This window comes from Centropristis striata, chromosome 18 (assembly GCF_030273125.1).
Source record: "Centropristis striata isolate RG_2023a ecotype Rhode Island chromosome 18, C.striata_1.0, whole genome shotgun sequence".
NCBI lineage: Eukaryota > Metazoa > Chordata > Actinopteri > Perciformes > Serranidae > Centropristis > Centropristis striata.
In genome coordinates, this window is record NC_081534.1 from 1,546,148 (window position 1) to 1,565,000 (window position 18,853).

Sequence of the window (18,853 nt, forward strand, 5' to 3'; positions counted from 1 at the left end):
ATAAATGTGTGTTTGTGGTTTTGTATTTATTCTCCCCCATCTGTACTCTTATTTCTATTATGTATTATTTTATTTTTAATTTTTATTTACTTATGTAGTATCGTGTCGTTTTTTTTTAATTTAATTTAATTTAATTTTTTTAATTTTTTTTTATTGAGTATTTAAGTTTCCTTCTTTTGTTTGGGATTTATATTTACTATTTGTGTTTTACATGGTTTGGGGCATATGCTCGGAGTCCCAGTAGTTATATGCAGTGGTGGAAGAAGTATTCAGATCCTTTACTTCAGTAAAAGTACTAATACCACACTGTGATAATACTCCACTACAGTAAAAGTCCTGCATTCAAAACTTACTGAAGTAAAAGTACAAAAGTATCAGCATCAAAATGTACTTAAAGTATCAAAAGTAAAAGTACTTGTCATGCAGAATGGACCCACTCAGATTGTTTTATATATTCTAAATATATTATTGCATTATTTGAATTGATACATTTATGTAAACAGTGTTTTAATTCTGTAAAGATAGAGCTGATAATTTTATCATTTTAAAAAACAAATGTCTAATCACTTTAAATTGATCATGTTCTCATGTTAAATCTTAACCCAAAAAGTAACTAGTAACTTAATCTGTCAGCTAAATATAGTGGAGTAAAAAGTACAATATTTGCCTCAAAATGTAGTGGAGTAGAAGTATATATTTAGAGAAAATAGAAGCACTCAAGTAAAGTACAAGTACCTCAAAATTGTACTTAAGTACAGTACTTGAGTAAATGTACTTAGTTAAATTCCACCACTGGTTATATGTACGTGTGAATGTCTGTGTATGCCTGAAAATAAATAAAGATAGTGTTGGGAAAATAAAAGTGTCTTTGTGCCCACCTGGACCACCCAGGGGCTGTTGGAGAAGGCCATGATGTGCCTCTCCTCCCAGAAGAAGGCAGAGTCCGACCTCTTGATCATCTCAAACTTGCTGAGCTGCTTCATGGCGTAAACCTTCCTGGAGGCCTTGTGGCGGACCTGCAGCAGGAGAAAAGAGGAGAAAAGAGGAGAAAAGAGGAGAAAAGAGGAGAAAAGAGGAGAAAAGAGGAGACGCTGACGTTTAAACAGAGATAACAAGACAATAAGGACAAAGAGAACAAGATAGAAGGAATGTCACAACGACCAAGATGGATCATTTCTTTTTCTTTTCTTTTTTTTCTATTTGCTCTTTTACATATGACTTTACAAAATATTTTCTTGTACCTGACAAGAAAATATTTTTTAGTAATTGTGTGTCTTTTTTTGTCATTCTGTGTATTTCTTGGTCATTTTGTGTCTTTTTTTAGTCATTTTGTGTCTTTTTTTGGTCATTTTGTTTCTTTTTTTAGTCATTTTGTGTCTTTTTTTGGTCATTTTGTGTCTTTTGTGTCTTTTTTTGGTCATTTTGTGTCTTTTTTGGTCATTTTGTGTCTTTTGGTTTTCCTTTTTGTCATTTTGTGTCTTTTTTTGGTCATTTTGTGTCTTTTTTAGTCATTTTATGTCTTTTGGTTTTCCTTTTTGTCATTTTGTGTCTTTTTTTGGTCATTTTGTGTCTTTTTTTAGTAATTTTGTGTCTTTTGGTTTTCCTTTTTGTCATTTTGTGTCTTTTTTGGTCATTTTGTGTCTTTTTTTAGTCCTTTAGTCCAACATAAAATGTGATTTTGAATCTTTTTTTTACTTTCAAAACACTATCATGCTCAATAAAGAATTTTAAATGTTGCAAATGTGCATTCATTCATAAATCAGAGTACACTGAGACATTAAACTACATCATTTTCATTTTCACCATCAAGTCGGTGTGTTCTAAAACTTTTGACCGGTAGTGTAGCAGGAATGTGGCAAGGACCAAGATAACAGGAGAACAGAGAGAGAACCTTAGAGGGGAACCCATAATTGTCGGCACACACCCATAGAGAGACATGCTAACACAAGATCTGCAGCACAAACACACAAGCATCCCCTCCACACCCCCACACCAGACTTCACACTGCTCTCCCACACACACAGCCTGTCCAGACTTGTTTCTACCACAACACGCTCAGCAAAGAGCAGATTTAAGCTTCCACCAGCACAAGACAACACAACACAGACATCTGGAACAAGAAATGGGTTAACAACTTCACTCTGTGGAGTCTTGGGCTATTTTGGTCCATTTTTGAATTCTTTTCATGTTTTTGTAAGTCATTTTGTGTCTTTTTTTAGTCATTTTGTTTCTTTTTTTAGCCATTTTGTGTCTTTTGGTGTCATTTTGTGTCTTTTTTTGGTTATTTTGTGTCGTTTTTTTTAGCCTGGGTATACCCAGACTGCCTTGCGCGCTCGAATTTGATTTCGAACCTCCAGGCGGTCTGGAAACGAGGCGATTTCGCTAGCCCTGTTTTAGGGATCCAATCACAGAGCGGGGAGGGACGGTGAGACGATGACGCGTACTACTCGGCACTTGGAAGCTTTCCGGATCCAACATGGCTGCTGCGGACGCGAAACTCTCTTTAGCTGTAGATGGTGTTTTAAATAGTTTAGAGCGAAAGTTGAAAGGCGAAAGGTCTCTGGGGGCTCCGCTGTCCCCCGGCTCGTAGCCAGATCACCGGGTAGCGGGGCTATTAGCGCCGCACGGGCGGTTTCTGCGGCTCGTTGCGCCGAGCCGGTGAGACCGCCGGTCACCGCCGGTGATCTGGCTCCGAATCGGGGGACAGCGGAGCCCCCAGAGACCCGCAGCAGCTTGTTTATTGCCCATAAAATCAGTGGATGTGTGGCTGAATGACATGAGGGGGAATAAAGCGTGAAAATAAATAATCTGGCAGAAAGCGAGAACTGGAGAAACAAAGCAGCAGCAACACTCTCTCACAGACACACACACAACAAACATCCATCTCTGTTGCTCTACTACGTCATCTGGTATAACTGATCTGATTGGCTAAGAGCTACCTACAGACGCTTTGATAGACATTCTAAGCGTCCAATAAACGGCTCCGGAGGATCGTAAAACCACACCTCCTCTACGGAGAAAAGCATTGTAGGTGTCCAGACCTAATCTCCAATGAGATTTGGTCTGGTGTTAGCCAGGCTATCGTTTTTTAGTCATTTGGTGTCTTTTTTTTTGGTCATTTTGTGTCTTTTTTTAGTCATTTTGTGTCTTTTTTTTTGGTCATTTTGTGTCTTTTTTTAGTCATTTTGTTTCTTTTTTTGGCCATTTTGTGTCTTTTTTTAGTCATTTTGTTTCTTTTTTTAGCCATTTTGTGTCTTTTTTTAGTCATTTTGTGTCATTTTGTGTCTTTTTTTGGTTATTTTGTGTCGTTTTTTAGTCATTTGGTGTCTTTTTTTTTGGTCATTTTGTGTCGTTTTTTAGTCATTTGGTGTCTTTTTTTTGGTCATTTTGTGTCTTTTTTTAGTCATTTTGTTTCTTTTTTTGGCCATTTTGTGTCTTTTTTTTGGGTCAGTTTGTTTCTTTTTTTAGTCATTTTGTGTCTTTTTTTAGTCATTTTGTGTCATTTTGTGTCTTTTTTTGGTCATTTTGTGTCTTTTTTTTTGGTCATTTTGTGTCTTTTTTTTTTAGTCATTTTGTGTCTTTTTAAGTCATTTTGTGTCTTTTTTAGTCATTTTGTGTCTTTTTAAGTCATTTTGTGTCTTTTTTTAGTCATTTTGTGTCTTTTTTAGTCATTTTGTGTCTTTTTTAGTCATTTTGTGTCTTTTTTCAGTCATTTTGTGTCTTTTTTAGTCATTTTGTGTCTTTTTTTAGTCATTTTGTGTCTTTTTTGGTCATTTTGTGTCTTTTTTTAGTCATTTTGTGTCTTTTGGTGTCATTTTGTGTCTTTTTTTGTCATTTTGTGTCTTTTTTTTGGTCATTTTGTGTCTTTTTTTGGTTATTTTGTGTCTTTTTTTGTCATTTTGTGTCTTTTGGTTTTCTTTTTTGTCATTTTGTGTCTTTTTTTAGTCCTTTAGTCCAACATAAAATGTGATTTTGAATCTTTTTTTTTACTTTCAAAACACTATCATGCTCAATATGTCCAGACTTGTTTCTACCACAACACGCTCAGCTCAGAGCAGATTTAAGCTTCCACCAGCACAAGACAACACAGACATCTGGAAAAAACAGGAGTTTCTGCAGGAATTGCTGCGTGCCCTGATGACTTTTCTAAACTTAAAGTCGGGCCGTGATGAGGAGAAAAGGTGCCAATTACATGTGGAACAGCAAAAACAAGCTGCAGATGTTACATATTTTGTGTTTTGGTGGATTCACAGATTGCTGCTCCCTCTAGTGGTTCACATTTCTGGAATTTGGGCTGAAAAAGGCTGAATTCACCAGCAACATCTGGAGAAACTCTCTGTGTATCAAACTGCACTGCTGCTGCAGCATTAATAAAAAAAAAAAACCTGTGGTATATCCCCCATCATTTCCTATAGGATAAATAGTCTTATGGGTTCTTATGGGTTAAGATGGACTCCAGTGATTTTCGAGCGTGTTCTAATGATGCATTCACTTCTTGTCCTTCACAGAAAAACAACTAAACCAGCATATAAAGCAGGGGTGTCAAACTCTGGCCCGCAGGCCAAATTTGGCCCGCAGTGTAATTTTATTTGGCCCGTGAGGCAATACCAAATTATTATATAATTATTGTACTATAAAAGCCGACCCGCCGGTATTATACGGCACATTTACCGCTAATACTAGATTTATTATTGTTATTTTATTTTAAAATGTATTAACCTGTTGAAAAAGTTTATTTTGATATTTAAATCAGAAGGATGCAAATAGAAAAGAGGCATACGAGTTTTATTTAATTTTACACAATGTGTATTTTTTTGTGTCTGTTTTTAGTCATTTTGTGCGTCTTTTTTTAGTCATTTTGTGTCTTTTTTTGTCATTTTGTGTCTTTTTTTAGTCATTTTGTGTCTTTTTGTGTGTCTTTTTTGGTAATTGTGTCTTTTTTTTGTCATTTTGTGTCTTTTTTTGTCATTTTGTGTCTTTTTTTAGTCATTTTGTGTCTTTTTGTGTGTCTTTTTTGGTCATTTTGAGTCTTTTTTTTTGTCATTTTGTGTCTTTTTTGGTCATTTTGTGCCTGTTGTTTATTTAATAAATTAATGACATTGATGTGTTTTTTATTTGAAATTTGATTTTGCATGTCTGCACTATTTAGTTATATATTGTATGTTTATAAGCGTTGCTGGTTCCATATTTAATGTTAAAGCAAAACATGTTTGGTATATATTAAAAGGTTTATTTGTTCAATGTTGGCCCGCGATTTTATTCAAGTTTTAAATTTTGGCCCATTGTGTATTTGAGTTTGATACCCCTGATATAAAGTTTAAAGACTCTCAATCAAACTTTGATAAAAGATTCATTAAATATTGTTTCAGAAGAAGCTCCTCACCAGCTGAACTTCTCCGTAGGCTCCTCTCCCGATCAGCTTCACCTTCTCGAAGTCTTCAAGCTTCACCTGCAGCTCTCGCAGCTGACTCGCCGCCTGTTCATCTGCAGGACAGACGACGTGTTACCATGGCAACCAGGTTCAACCAGGTTCATTTAGGTTCATTTAGCTCATCAACTGACCACACAGTCAACATTAAGGAACATTTAGACCCATATAAAATAACATAAAACATATTTCTATGTGTATGAATGTGATTTGGGTTTTATTATTATTATTATTATTTCTATCATCATAATTATAAATATATTTTATTATTTTTATATATATATATTTGTAAAAAAAATATTTTGTTACAATTATTAATTGTTTTTGCTCATTAGCTTGCTGTTACTTTTTCTTTTTTTCCCCCAATTTTTTTTTGACCTGTCCCCGTCATTATTCTACCCATAATAATAATAGTAGTAATTATAATAATAATAATAAAAAAGGAGCTGAGCTGATATGTCCATAAACATGATAATAATAATAATAATAATAATAATAAACAGGAACTGAGCTGATATGTCCATAAACATGATAATAATAATAATTATAATTATAATTATTATATTATTATAATTATAATTATTATTATTATATTTATAATTATAATTATTATTAATAATAATATAATAATAATCATCATCATCATCATCATAGTAATAATAAAAAATAAAATATGATGAGTTTTTGAATATGATAAAGCCCCCAAATAAGCTTTTTATTTAAAAAAAAAAGGTGTAATTTCAATAGGTCCTCGCATCATTGATGCTCGGGCCCTAACAATAATAAAATAAATATTAAAAATACCTAAATATATAAATTAAATGAATAAATTTTAAAAATAAGTCACAATTTAGCCAAATTATTTGGCATATGATGTTAGTTTCAGTGTTTAAATAATAATAATCATATTAAAGATAACATGTGAAATAATTCACAGAAAATAATGAAAAAGAGCTTTAAAAAAAAACATATATATAACTTTTAGTTATATTTTGGCTGTAAAATCTGCGAATAAAAGTGTTTATTCATATACATGTTATCTTTTTTGTGACCTTTTACAGAAAAAAACAACTTCTGTTTACAATGAACTATTTCCAGAATGTGCCCTAGAAGAAGATAAGACTTGAGAAGAAAAAAGTTTATTAGCTAAGTTTATTCATTTGCTGTTTTAGTCGACTAAGATTTCTTTAATGCTCATGAATTGTTAATGTTTATTTCCCAGAAACGTTTGAGCTCATCTCCGGTAAACACAAGATTTAGAGTGTTTATTCTACATGATGAGTGTTAGTTGTATTTCTTTAGTTGGAACATCCCTCATGAGAAGTCATAACAGTTTAACTGTGTTAGTTCCAGAGAGCTCTGCTTTGTGTCTAACAGCTTCCTCAGTATTTGTGAAGCTGAGCACCAGAACCTTGACCTTCTGAACACGCTGCAGCTCTTACATCGGATCAGGAAGGACTCGATGTTTTTGTTTTTCCGCAGGGCAGGATAGTTCAGATCATGAGCCAGCGCGTTCATGGAGTCCTGCAAGACAGAAAAGACAAAATGTTCAATCAAATACATGCAACAAAGTGTGGATTATCAAAAGAAATAAAAAAATTAAAAAAAACATCCCTGGTGCATTAAAAACCTTCTTGAATAACGTTTTTTCCTCTGAAACACATTAGGTCTACTATTACTGGGGTTTGGCTGAATAAACAAAACAAAAACAGAAATATGAAAGTTTTTTTGTGTCTTTTTTGGTCATTACATGTCTGTTGTTGTGTCTTTTTGGTCATTTTGTGTCTTTTTTGGTCATTTTGTGTCTGTTGTTGTGTCTCTTTTTTGTCATTTTGTGTCTTTTTTGGTCACTTTGTGTCTTTTTTGGTCATTACGTGTCTGTTGTTGTGTCTTTTTTGGTCATTTTGTGTCTTTTTTGGTCATTTTGTGTCTGTTGTTGTGTCTCTTTTTTGTCATTTTGTGTCTTCTGTGTCTTTTATGGTCAAAAGAAATAAAAAAATAAAAAAACATCTAGCATCTAGTTTTACCCCTGGTGCATTAAAAACCTTCTTGAATAAAACACATTAGGTCTACTATTACTGGGGTTTGGCTGAATAAACAAAACAAAAACAGAAATATGAAAGTTTTTTTGTGTCTTTTTTGGTCATTATGTGTCTGTTGTTTTGTCTTTTTTTGGTCATTTTGTGTCTTTTTTGGTCACTTTGTGTCTTTTTTGGTCATTTCGTGTCTGTTGTTGTGTCTCTTTTTTGTCATTTTGTGTCTTCTGTGTCTTTTATGGTCAAAAGAAATAAAAAATAAAAAAACATCTAGCATCTAGTTTTACCCCTGGTGCATTAAAAACCTTCTTGAATAAAACACATTAGGTCTACTATTACTGGGGTTTGGCTGAATAAACAAAACAAAAACAGAAATATGAAAGCATCGTCATGTTTAACAGCTGATTTCAAGTTTCATTTATGAAGGAAGGGAGGAAATAATTTTTTGCGAGTTGTTGTGTGAGGCGACCCTGACCTTCGGCTGGCTGATAACAGATAAGTGACTGACTGAACGGAGGAAGGAAGGAAAGAATTACATTCTTCTGAGCCGTTTTACGCTTTCATGCAACATTAAAGGGACAGTTTGGAGTTTTTCACAGTGAGGTTGTTATCCAGAGAGAGTGAATCCTGCAGCAGATGAGTACAGTACAGTACTCCCAGTACTCCCAGTACAGAGAGGAAGGCCAGAGGAGCTGCACAGAAATAAATAAAGTATATCTATCTATCTATCTAGAAGCTGAGTAATGTCCTGCTGTGGATGGGGGCAGCAACACAATGTATTAACCACCTGAAATATCAGTTTAACTGCATGCTAGGTTTAGAATATTGAAACCTTTTCATGTCTTTTTGTGTCTTTTTTGTGTCTTTTTTAGTCATTTTGTGTCTTTTGTTGTGTCTTTTTTAGTCATTTGTGTCTTTGTGTGTCTTTTTTGGTCATTTTGTATCTTTTTTTAGTCATTTTGTGTCTTTTTGGGTCTTTTTTGGTCATTATGTGTCTTTTGTTGTGTCTTTTTTTTAGTCATTTTGTGTCTTTTTTGGTCATTTTGTGTCTTTTTTTAGTCATTTTGTGTCATTTTGTGTTTTTATTTAAATGTGCACTTTATGGAACTTTGCCTTTAAAAAAAAAAAGGTACTCCTGTTGTACAGTATTTATGTTCACTTAAATAAACAGTTGCAATAAAACTACTTGTGACATGTCATATTTGACTTTGACTGAACATTTGCTCTCACTTGTGATAAAAATATCAGGATATATATATATCGTACATCTATATTCAGCCTAAATATATTAGGATATGACTTTTGGTACATATCGCCCAGCCCTATGAGACTGTTGTAAATATAACATACAATTTATGTGATAATGTGTTATATACTTATTATTTATTTATTATATACGTATACTTATTGTACTTTTTACTCCACTACATTTAGCTGACAGCTTTAGTTACTTTTCAGGTCGAGATTTAACATGAAAAACAAGATATATTTTAAATGTTTAGAATTTTTTTTTTAAATTAAACCTTACAACAGTATAATAATTAGTTTAGATGAGCCCTATCTTTACTAAATTAAACCACTATTTACATAAATGCATCAATACAAAAAATATAAACAAACTGAGTGGGTCCATTCTGCATAACAAGTAAGTTTACCTTTGATACTTTAAGTACATTTTGATGCTGATACTTTTGTACTTTTACTTCAGTAAGTTTTGATTGCAGGACTTTTACTTGTAGTGGAGTAATTTCACAGTGTAGTATCAGTACTTTTACTGTAGTAAAGGATCTGAATACTTCTTCCATCACTGCACACAACAACAACCAGTCACATGATGGCTTCACAGCCCCCCGCCCAAACACAGAGCACCAACACCCTCCATCCAAACAAACACAGACCCTCCCTGAGGCTAACACAGAGGGGCTCCGGGCTAGCAGCCGGCTCAGTAGTGTCATCACGCTTAAATCAGCCGTGTCCAGTTTCACCCAGAACCAAAACGTCTCTGTGATCCAAACGCATGAGGCTGGAGGGGCAGCTGTTCCCCAGAAACACGGGTCAAGTGGAGTCATCCGCCGTGCGTGTGTGTGTGTGTGTGTGTGTGTGTGTGTGTGTTCTTGTACTTCCTACATAGTGAGGACCAGAATGTATACAGAATAGAGCCGCCCGCACAATACTAAAGTGTGACTACAGGACAAATATTATCGGTAACACTTTACAATAACCATCTAAGTGATGTTTATAGATGGTTTATAAACCAATTATTATTAACCATTTACAAAATTCTATACATATTTAATCTTTAAATGTTTTCAAGCAATTTCTTAAAGGTATAAGAATAATTTTGAAATCATTTACATACTTAATATGGTGTTAAAAATGTTGTAATGAGTGTAAAGCTATTAAAAAACTAATAATTATGTTTGTTTATGGTAAAGTCATCTATTTGGCATTTATAAATTATAGTTCAACCGTATTACATTTTCTATTCACCATTCTAAATGGCCTATATACGGTTTATAAATGATGATTAAACATTAATAAACTATCTGTTTACCATTTATAAATGGTCTATTTACCATCTATAAATGATGGTTATTGTAAAGTGTTACCATATTATCTCTATGCACAAGGAACTTAATTGGTTATTGGTCAAAGACAGACTATTGTACTCGCTGCTAATTGTTATTAGAAATATATCTGTCCTAAAAGCACCTTTTATTTAGTTTAAAAACCTCGCTTTTAGTGCAGAGAGTCATAAATATATCAGCAGACATGCAGCTGTAGGAAACTTTACATTAGCTAAAGCAAGATCTATGAAAGAATGGAATTCACTGGCTAAAAATATCAAACTCACCACTAACATAAAGCAGTTCAAAATATTAATAAAACAGTATTTATCAAAATAAGAAAACATGGTATATTTATATGTATGTAGTATATTTCTATAGATATATGATGTGTTATGATAATGTATATGCTGTAAAACGAATGTGTATATACAACATATGTATGTGTTAGTAGATTTTGTAATGATGTATACATATATGTAAAAAATGTGTGTAATATGGATTAATATGTGAATAATTTTTGTTTTGTTTTATTTTTTATTTTTATTATGTTTTGTGTTTTTAACTGTATATTTGATACTGTTGGACCCCAGGAAGAATAGCTGTGGCTTTGCTGCAGCTAATGGGGATCTTAATAATAAACTAAACTAAACTAAACTAAACCAGAACACATTTTTAACCAACAGAGTGGGGACATTTTTGCAAAGTGATGACATTTTGGCCGGTCCTCACAAAAATGAGAGTTTCAAAAATGAACTGAAACTGTATTGTGTGGTTACAAAAACAACTAAAACTAACTAAAATTATAGTGAAAATGTCCTTCATTTTCGTCATTGTCAACTTTTTTCATACATAATGAAGATGGATAAGACAAAGGAAATAAAGGCAAAATTTACTGTGACCTCTTTTAATCTCCCACCCAACAAATACCCCATTACAAAAAACTACAACTAATAAAAACTAGACTAAAACTAAAGCATTTCAAAAGCATAAATACTAAACTAAAACTGGCAAACTCACTCTAAAAACTCATTAAAACTAATTGAATTTGAAAACAGAAAATCACAATGAAAATAAAACTAAAACTAATGAAAAATCCAAAACTATTATAACTTTTCAAGGGAATTCCCTATTACAATGAGGGTCCTCACAAAGATAGAAGTACAAGAATGTGTGTGTGTGTGTGTGTGTGTGTGTGTGTGTGTGGGGTAGGTGTCTATCGGTGTGTTTGTTCGGGGACATGTGAGTGGGTGGGCAGGGGCATGTGGAACAATTCTGCACCTTTAAATAGCAGCGGTGCGGAGAGATCCCCCCCCCCCCCCCACACACACACACACACACACACACACACACACATATACACACACACACACACACACACCACCGCAGACGGGTGGAAATAGACCTGAAGGCTCAGAAGCTATTGTGGGACAAACAGCTTATGGGTCTGGATTCAGGCTGAGCACTAAGGATCTGTGATCATTTTACACTCTGTGTGTGTGTGTGAGTGTGTGTGTGTGTGTGTGTGTGTGTGTGTGTGTGTTATTGGCCATGGTTACTGCAGTAGCGAGGGAACGCAACAGTCTGTGAGAAATGTTGAACACTATGTAAATATGCAAATATAATCCAAATTTTGCAGATTCAAATAAGGCATTGGGTGTGTGTGTGTGTTTGTGTGTTCTTGTACTCCCTACATAGTGAGGACCAGGACACGATTTTGTGTCTTTTTTTTATCATTTTGTGGTCAATTTGTGTCTTTTTTGGTCATTTTGTTTCCTTTTTTTGGTCATTTTGTGTCTTTTTTTAGACATTTTGTGTCTTTTTTTGGTCATTTTGAGTCTTTTTGAGTCTTTTTTTTATCATTTTGTGGTCAATTTGTGTCTTTTTTGGTCACTTTGTTTCTTTTTTGGTCATTTTGTGTCTTTTTTTTATCATTTTGTGACTTTTTTTGGTCATCTGGTTTCTTTTTTGTGCTTCATTATTTGTCCAAAATGTGTTGTATCAACTGAGTTTGTCTGATCTGAACTGTGAGATTGTGTTCAGTGAGCGGGGGTCGCGGACAACATTCATGTTAAATTGGGGGTCGCGACTCAAAAAGGTTGAGAACTACTGATTTAAACCACTGGTAGCACTATAGAGCAATATTTTATAAATAAGTGGGTCACAGGGACGTTCTGTTCATGCAAATCCATGTGAGCATGCAGGCAAAACAAGAAACAGTTATCTGCCAACAAATGCAGCGAGGAAGACGACTTCTAGTCAGGACACTTACACTACCGGTCAAAAGTTTTAGAACAGCCCAGTTTTTCCAGTTTTTTATTGAAATTCAAGCAGTTCAAGTCAAATGAACAGCTTGAAAGGGTCCAAAGGTAAGTGGTGAACTGCCAGAGGTAAATAAAAAAAGGTAAGCTTAACCAAAACTGGAAAATAATGTACATTTCAGAATTATACAAGTAGGCCTTTTTCAGGGAACAAGAAATGGGTTAACAACTTAACTCTATGGAGTCTTGGGCTATTTTGTCCATTTTTTAATTCTTTTCATGTCTTTGTAAGTCATTTTCTGTCTTTTTTTGGTCATTTTGGGTCTTTTTTTAGTCATTTTGTGTCTTTTGGTGTCTTTTTTTTTGTCATTTTGTGTCTTTTTTTGGTCATTTTGTGTCTTTTTTTTGTCATTTTGTGTCTTTTGGTGTCTTTTTTTAGTCCTTTAGTTCAACATAAAATGTGATTTTGAATCTTTTTTTTTTTTTCAAAACACTATCATGCTCAATAAAGAATTTTAAATCTTGCAAATGTGCATTAATTTCAGAGTACACTGAGACATTAAACTGCATCATTTTCAATTAAATTCTGGAATAGTTGGTGTGTTCTAAAACTTTTGACCAGTAGTGTAGATGTTAACATTGTACAATTAAAATATATTAAAAAAGACTTTTCAGAGTGAAAATCTCAGGGACACACTGATCTAAAAAAGTAGGTGAGAAACACTAAAAGTGAACTTTTTTAACAAGAGAACTCAACAGCATGTTTTTATACTTATTTATACATATTGTGTATTTTCATTAACCTGAGGTTTGCACAGATCTCTTTACTTATAATAAACAAGATTAAAAGTGTTATAAGAGATCAAATACACTACTGGTCAAAAGTTTTAGAACACTCCAACTTTTCCAGAATTTTATTGAAAATGATGCACCACAAAAAGCACCACTGTAATTTTTGCATTTATTTTTTGTAAAAATACTTTTTCTCACTGTTAAATGTACTAAACACCATATATCTAACAGAAATACACTGTAATATTTAATGGTAAAATCTTTAATTTATGCAGCATTTATAAAGTATTTTCTTGTCAATTATATGTCAAATCTTTTGATGGAAAAACCTTTTATTTATACGGTAAAAAATGGAATAAATGCAATCTTAAATGTGAAATCAACAGTGTCAATATCTTTTTACCGTAATATTAGAAAAAAGTTGCACCGTATTTATTACGGTAACGTTCTGGCAACCACAGCTGCCGGTTTTTTACCGTAAAAACAACAGTTTTTTTTTTTTTTTTTTACAGTGTACAGTCAGCAGGAGTTATCTTCTAGTGTGAGGAGCTCTGGATTTAAATATCCTTCTTCCTGACTGAGTCTCAGAGCTGCAGGTAATGAGATCAAACTGGTTTGATTTTCACTTCTGGAATCTGGACAAATCTGAACACGATCCTGCTTGTGTGTCCTCAGAATACACCTCCCACCTGCTGCGCTGCCAGCCGACACTGTCTGAGCAACAATGGAGAGACGTCCTCACAATGTCAATGTAAACTGAGTCCTGACTGCACGAAATCTACAGGACAGAAACACTCTCAATACTGAGCAGCTAAGGTAAGGTAAGCTAAGGTAAAAACATTTACTAAAACATGAAATTAAGTCACCAAAAACAAAGAAAACTATAAAAGCTAGGGCTTCAGCTTATGATTATTTCATTGTTGATTATTTTCTCAATTAATGTATTAAGTTGTTTGGTCTGTAAACTTTCAGAAAATTGTAAAAAAGCCAAAGATGTCTTCAAATATCTTGGTTTGTCCAAAACTTAAAGACACTTAGTTTACTGTCATAGGGGAGAAAATAAACCAGAAAATATAAATACATCCACTAAATACATATAAACTAATTTTATATTATTTATGTATTTTTATTCCTGTCTCTGCTTATTTTTTCTGTATACATGTACCCAAGTACATTATATAGGTATAATCATTTTTTTAATTTAAGAAACATAAGACCCTCTCATAGTGTGGTCCTGCAAATCGCCATTATACTAATGGAAAGATCTGTGTCAGCTCTTCTCCTCAGGGTGTTCATAGTGATCCTCTGAAGGCGTGATTTTCTGCCCTATCATAGTGCAGTTCAGCGTCGCGGAACCAGATGCACAGTAGAACAGTGCTAACAGGCTAACAGTTAGCTCTGTAGCAGTACAGTGTGTATGTGCTAACAGGCTAACAGTTAGCTCTGTAGCAGTACAGTGTGTATGTGCTAACAGGCTAACAGTTAGCTCTGTAGCAGTACAGTGTGTATGTGCTAACAGGCTAACAGTTAGCTCTGTAGCAGTACAGTGTGTATGTGCTAACAGGCTAACAGTTAGCTCTGTAGCAGTACAGTGTGTATGTGCTAACAGGCTAACAGTTAGCTCTGTAGCAGTACAGTGTGTATGTGCTAACAGGCTAACAGTTAGCTCTGTAGCAGTACAGTGTGTATGTGCTAACAGGCTAACAGTTAGCTCTGTAGCAGTACAGTGTGTATGTGCTAACAGGCTAACAGTTAGCTCTGTAGCAGTACAGTGTGTATGTGCTAACAGGCTAACAGTTAGCTCTGTAGCAGTACAGTGTGTATGTGCTAACAGGCTAAGAGTTAGCTCTGTAGCAGTACAGTGTGTATGTGCTAACAGGCTAACAGTTAGCTCTGTAGCAGTACAGTGTGTATGTGCTGCTGCTGCAGGAGGTTTTCACTTAGCGATCTCTGTTTGTTTACAACAAGCACCAGACACTCTGTGCACAGTTAGTGATGCTGGGTAATTCACAATCAGCGGCGGACACTTTGTGTACAGTAAGCCATGCTGGTTTGTTTATGATCAGCGGCCACTCTTTACCCTGATGGAAACACAGCTATTGGTGCTGCATTTAGGGAAACTAAACCTTTGCCCTGAAGGAAGCAGCTGGAACTCAGCATGCAAAGAGTTAAAAGAGTCAGAAACAACAACAATGGTCTGAGCCTTGAGCCTTTCTTCATATAGCTGCTGAAGAGTTTTAAGGCGAACACCAGTTATTTTACAGCACAGTCGGACCATTTCCTCCATTTTTTTTTCAACAAAAAAACAACAAAAACCTTCTTCTTTTCTATTCAAATCAATCAAAAATCAATCAAAATGACTTTATTCATCCCAGAGGGGAAATTCAGTTAATTCTTCTCTTCTTTAGGATAAAGCACTGCTGTAGCAATTACAGTTGGTTCTTAAAGTTATATGTTCTTACTTGATGAGCCAAATCACTGTAATGTAATAACTCAATAAAAGCAGAATAAAACATTTTCATTAGAGTCCTGTCTACAATAAAACTCTGCAGCTTCCCTAAAAAAGTACGCTGGTTCACCTTTTTACATCTACCGTCAGTGTTTGCATCAAATTTCAGTTCATCATCCAGGACAGTGGCCAGATATTTATACTGCTGCCACTGGTTCCCCTTTAAGGAGGAAGGACCAAGGTTATTATAGTTAATGAAAACTAACGAAATAACGAAAACTAGAATTGAAAAAACATTTTTGTTAACTGAAATAAAAATAAAAACTAGTTTTTAAAAAACAATAAGTATTGTGTGGTTACAAAACTAACTAAAATTATAGTGAAAATGTCCTTAGTTTTCGTCTTTGTCAACTTTTTTCATCTGTAAACCTTTTTGGTTGATATGAAATCTATTTCATCTATCTGGTTTTATGACTTAATAAACTTATTGGGGCTGAGATGGATCAGACAAAGGAAATAAAGGAAACATTTATTGTGACCTTATTGAATCTGGACCCAACAAATACCCCATTACAAAACAACTACAACTAACAATAAAACTAATGAAAACTAAACTAAAACTAAGAATTTTCCAAAAAATAAAAACTAATTAAAACTAGCAAACTCACTCTAAAAACTCATTAAAACTACACTGTAAAAAATATTTGTAGAAATTACAGTAAAACACTGTCAAATTGCATGAGAAATAGGGCGTAAAATAAAAAATTGCATATCACCATAATATGTCAAGGAATAGTACAAAACTTTTGAAAAACTTTTGAAAATACAGTTTTACTGTAAAAATATATTAAAAAATTGAATGTAAAATTAATGGAGAAATACCATATTTTCACTAGGACACAATTACCCTAAAAATAAAGGGACTACTCAGTCTAAATTACAGTTTTTGATTATGTTTACATTTCAATTTACAGTAGAAAACCCACTCACTGTAATTTTTACGGTGAAATTCTGGCAACCACAGCTGCCGGTATTATACTGTAAATTAAACAGATTTTTTTTTACAGTGTAACTGAATTTGAAAACAAAAACTAATGAAAAATCCAAAACCTTGGGAAGGACTGGTCACACCAATTAACAAATTCATTAGGATTATCTTCTAAATGCTGCAGCTTCTTCGGGCTGGGAGCCAAATCCTTTTGAAAAAAACGCTTCAAAAGACATCTTTTGTGCACAAACACAACAAAAACACTTGTGGACAAACAGGAAATAGTGATGTGAGGTCACGGCAAGTTAACTCCGTCTCAATTCCAGGAAGTGACTTCAGCTTCCTGCGTGGAAGCTCCCTGCACGGCGGCCGTGTCTACTGCCTGGAAGCAGACGTGACTGTAGAGATAAAGGCTCAGACTAATGACTGGTGAGGTCTGGATGGAGTGGGCTAACATGGACTCATTCCACTTTGTCGTCTGATTATGTCAGTGCATGACGTGAGCTGCGTCTCTACTCTGGACTCTACTGTGACTCTACTGTGACTCATCAGCTCTGAGAATAGACTCGGCTTCCTCCAGCAGGAAACACTGCAGATGGAAAAGGTTGTTTTGTGTCCACAAGCTGCACAAACAACATCAGATCTACTTTAACTGTCTCATCAATTCATCACATTGACATATTGGCAAATCAAAAAACACAACAACAAATCAAAAAACACAACAGCAAATCAAAAAACACAACAACAAAACAGAAAACACAACAACAAAACGACGATTCATGTCACCCGAAAGTACCTACCTGTTTTCTGTTTTGTTGTTGTGTTTTTTGATTTGTTGTTGTGTTTTCTGTTTTGTTGTTGTGTTTTTTGATTTGTTGTTGTGTTTTTTGATTTGCTGTTGTGTTTTCTGATTTGTTGTTGTGTTTTCTGTTTTGTTGTTGTGTTTTTTGATTTGCTGTTGTGTTTTCTGTTTTGTTGTTGTGTTTTTTGATATGCCGTTGTTTGTACATTTTTGTTGTTTTTTCTGTTTTGTTGTTGTGTTTTTTGATTTGTTGTTGTGTTTTCTGTTTTGTTGTTGTGTTTTTTGATATGCCGTTGTTTGTAAATTTTTGTTGTTTTTTCTGTTTTGTTGTTGTGTTTTTTGATTTGTTGTTGTGTTTTTTGATTTGTTGTTGTGTTTTTTGATTTGTGTTGTGTTTTCTGTTTTGTTGTTGTGTTTTTTGATTTGTTGTTGTGTTTTTTGATTTGCTGTTGTGTTTTTTGATTTGCCGTTGTGTTTTCTGTTTTGTTGTTGTGTTTTTTGATTTGCCGTTGTGTTTTTTTGATTTGCTGTTGTGTTTTTTGATTTGCTGTTGTGTTTTTTGATTTGTTGTGTTTTTTGTTTTGTTGTTGTGTTTTTTGATTTGCTGTTGTGTTTTCTGTTTTGTTGTTGTGTTTTTTGATTTGCTGTTGTGTTTTTTGATTTGTTGTTGTGTTTTCTGTTTTGCTGTTGTGTTTTTTGATTTGTTGTTGTGTTTTTTGATTTGTTGTTGTGTTTTCTGTTTTGTTGTTGTGTTTTTTGATTTGTTGTTGTGTTTTTTGATTTGCTGTTGTGTTTTTTGATTTGTTGTTGTGTTTTTTGATTTGTTGTTGTGTTTTTTGATTTGCCGTTGTGTTTTCTGTTTTGTTGTTGTGTTTTTTGATTTGTTGTTGTGTTTTCTGTTTTGTTGTTGTGTTTTTTGATTTGTTGTTGTGTTTTCTGTTTTGTTGTTGTGTTTTTTGATTTGTTGTTGTGTTTTTTGATTTGCCGTTGTGTTTTTTTGATTTGTTGTTGTGTTTTTTGATTTGTTGTTGTGTTTTCTGATTTGCCGTTGTGATTTGCACTTCAGGGCCACCGTACTTATTTAAGTAAAAGTCATCTATTGAAAATGTCACCTGAGTAAAAGTATATTTCCTCATTATAATATTATAATCATGAGTAAAATGTACTAAAAGTGCAGAAAAATGTCCCCCTCGGACTGTTATACTGTTACATATTACAGGTGCATCTCAATAAATGATAAAATCTTAGAAAAGTTTATTTGTGTCAGTAATTCAATTCAAGATTTAAGAGCTCTATATTAGTCATATTTAGTTATTTTGTAATGTTAGTTATTCTTTTCTCATATACATATATTAATTTCAGAAAAAAAGATTGGCCTATTTTATTTCATAGGCTACTTTTATTTAAGATATTTTTATTTAAATGTGCACTTTGTGGAGCTTTGATTTGAAAAAAGGTACTCCTGTTATACAGTATTTATGTTCACTTAAATAAACGGTTTCAATAAAACTACTTGTGACATGTCATAAT

The 18,853-nt window shown here is 33.8% G+C and overlaps 1 protein-coding gene across 1 annotated transcript in view; it reads right to left on the reverse strand.

The window, feature by feature from the left end:
* LOC131990838 (rho-associated protein kinase 2-like) overlaps nucleotides 1-18,853 on the reverse strand; it is a 102,345-nt gene that overhangs the window by 79,287 nt on the left and 4,205 nt on the right. The window contains exons 2-4 of the mRNA XM_059355996.1: nucleotides 6,871-6,952; nucleotides 5,384-5,484; nucleotides 879-1,016 (exon numbers count right to left, since the gene is read on the reverse strand). Coding sequence (XP_059211979.1) covers nucleotides 879-1,016; nucleotides 5,384-5,484; nucleotides 6,871-6,952 — 321 coding nt within the window. The remainder of the gene's footprint in view (nucleotides 1-878; nucleotides 1,017-5,383; nucleotides 5,485-6,870; nucleotides 6,953-18,853) is intronic.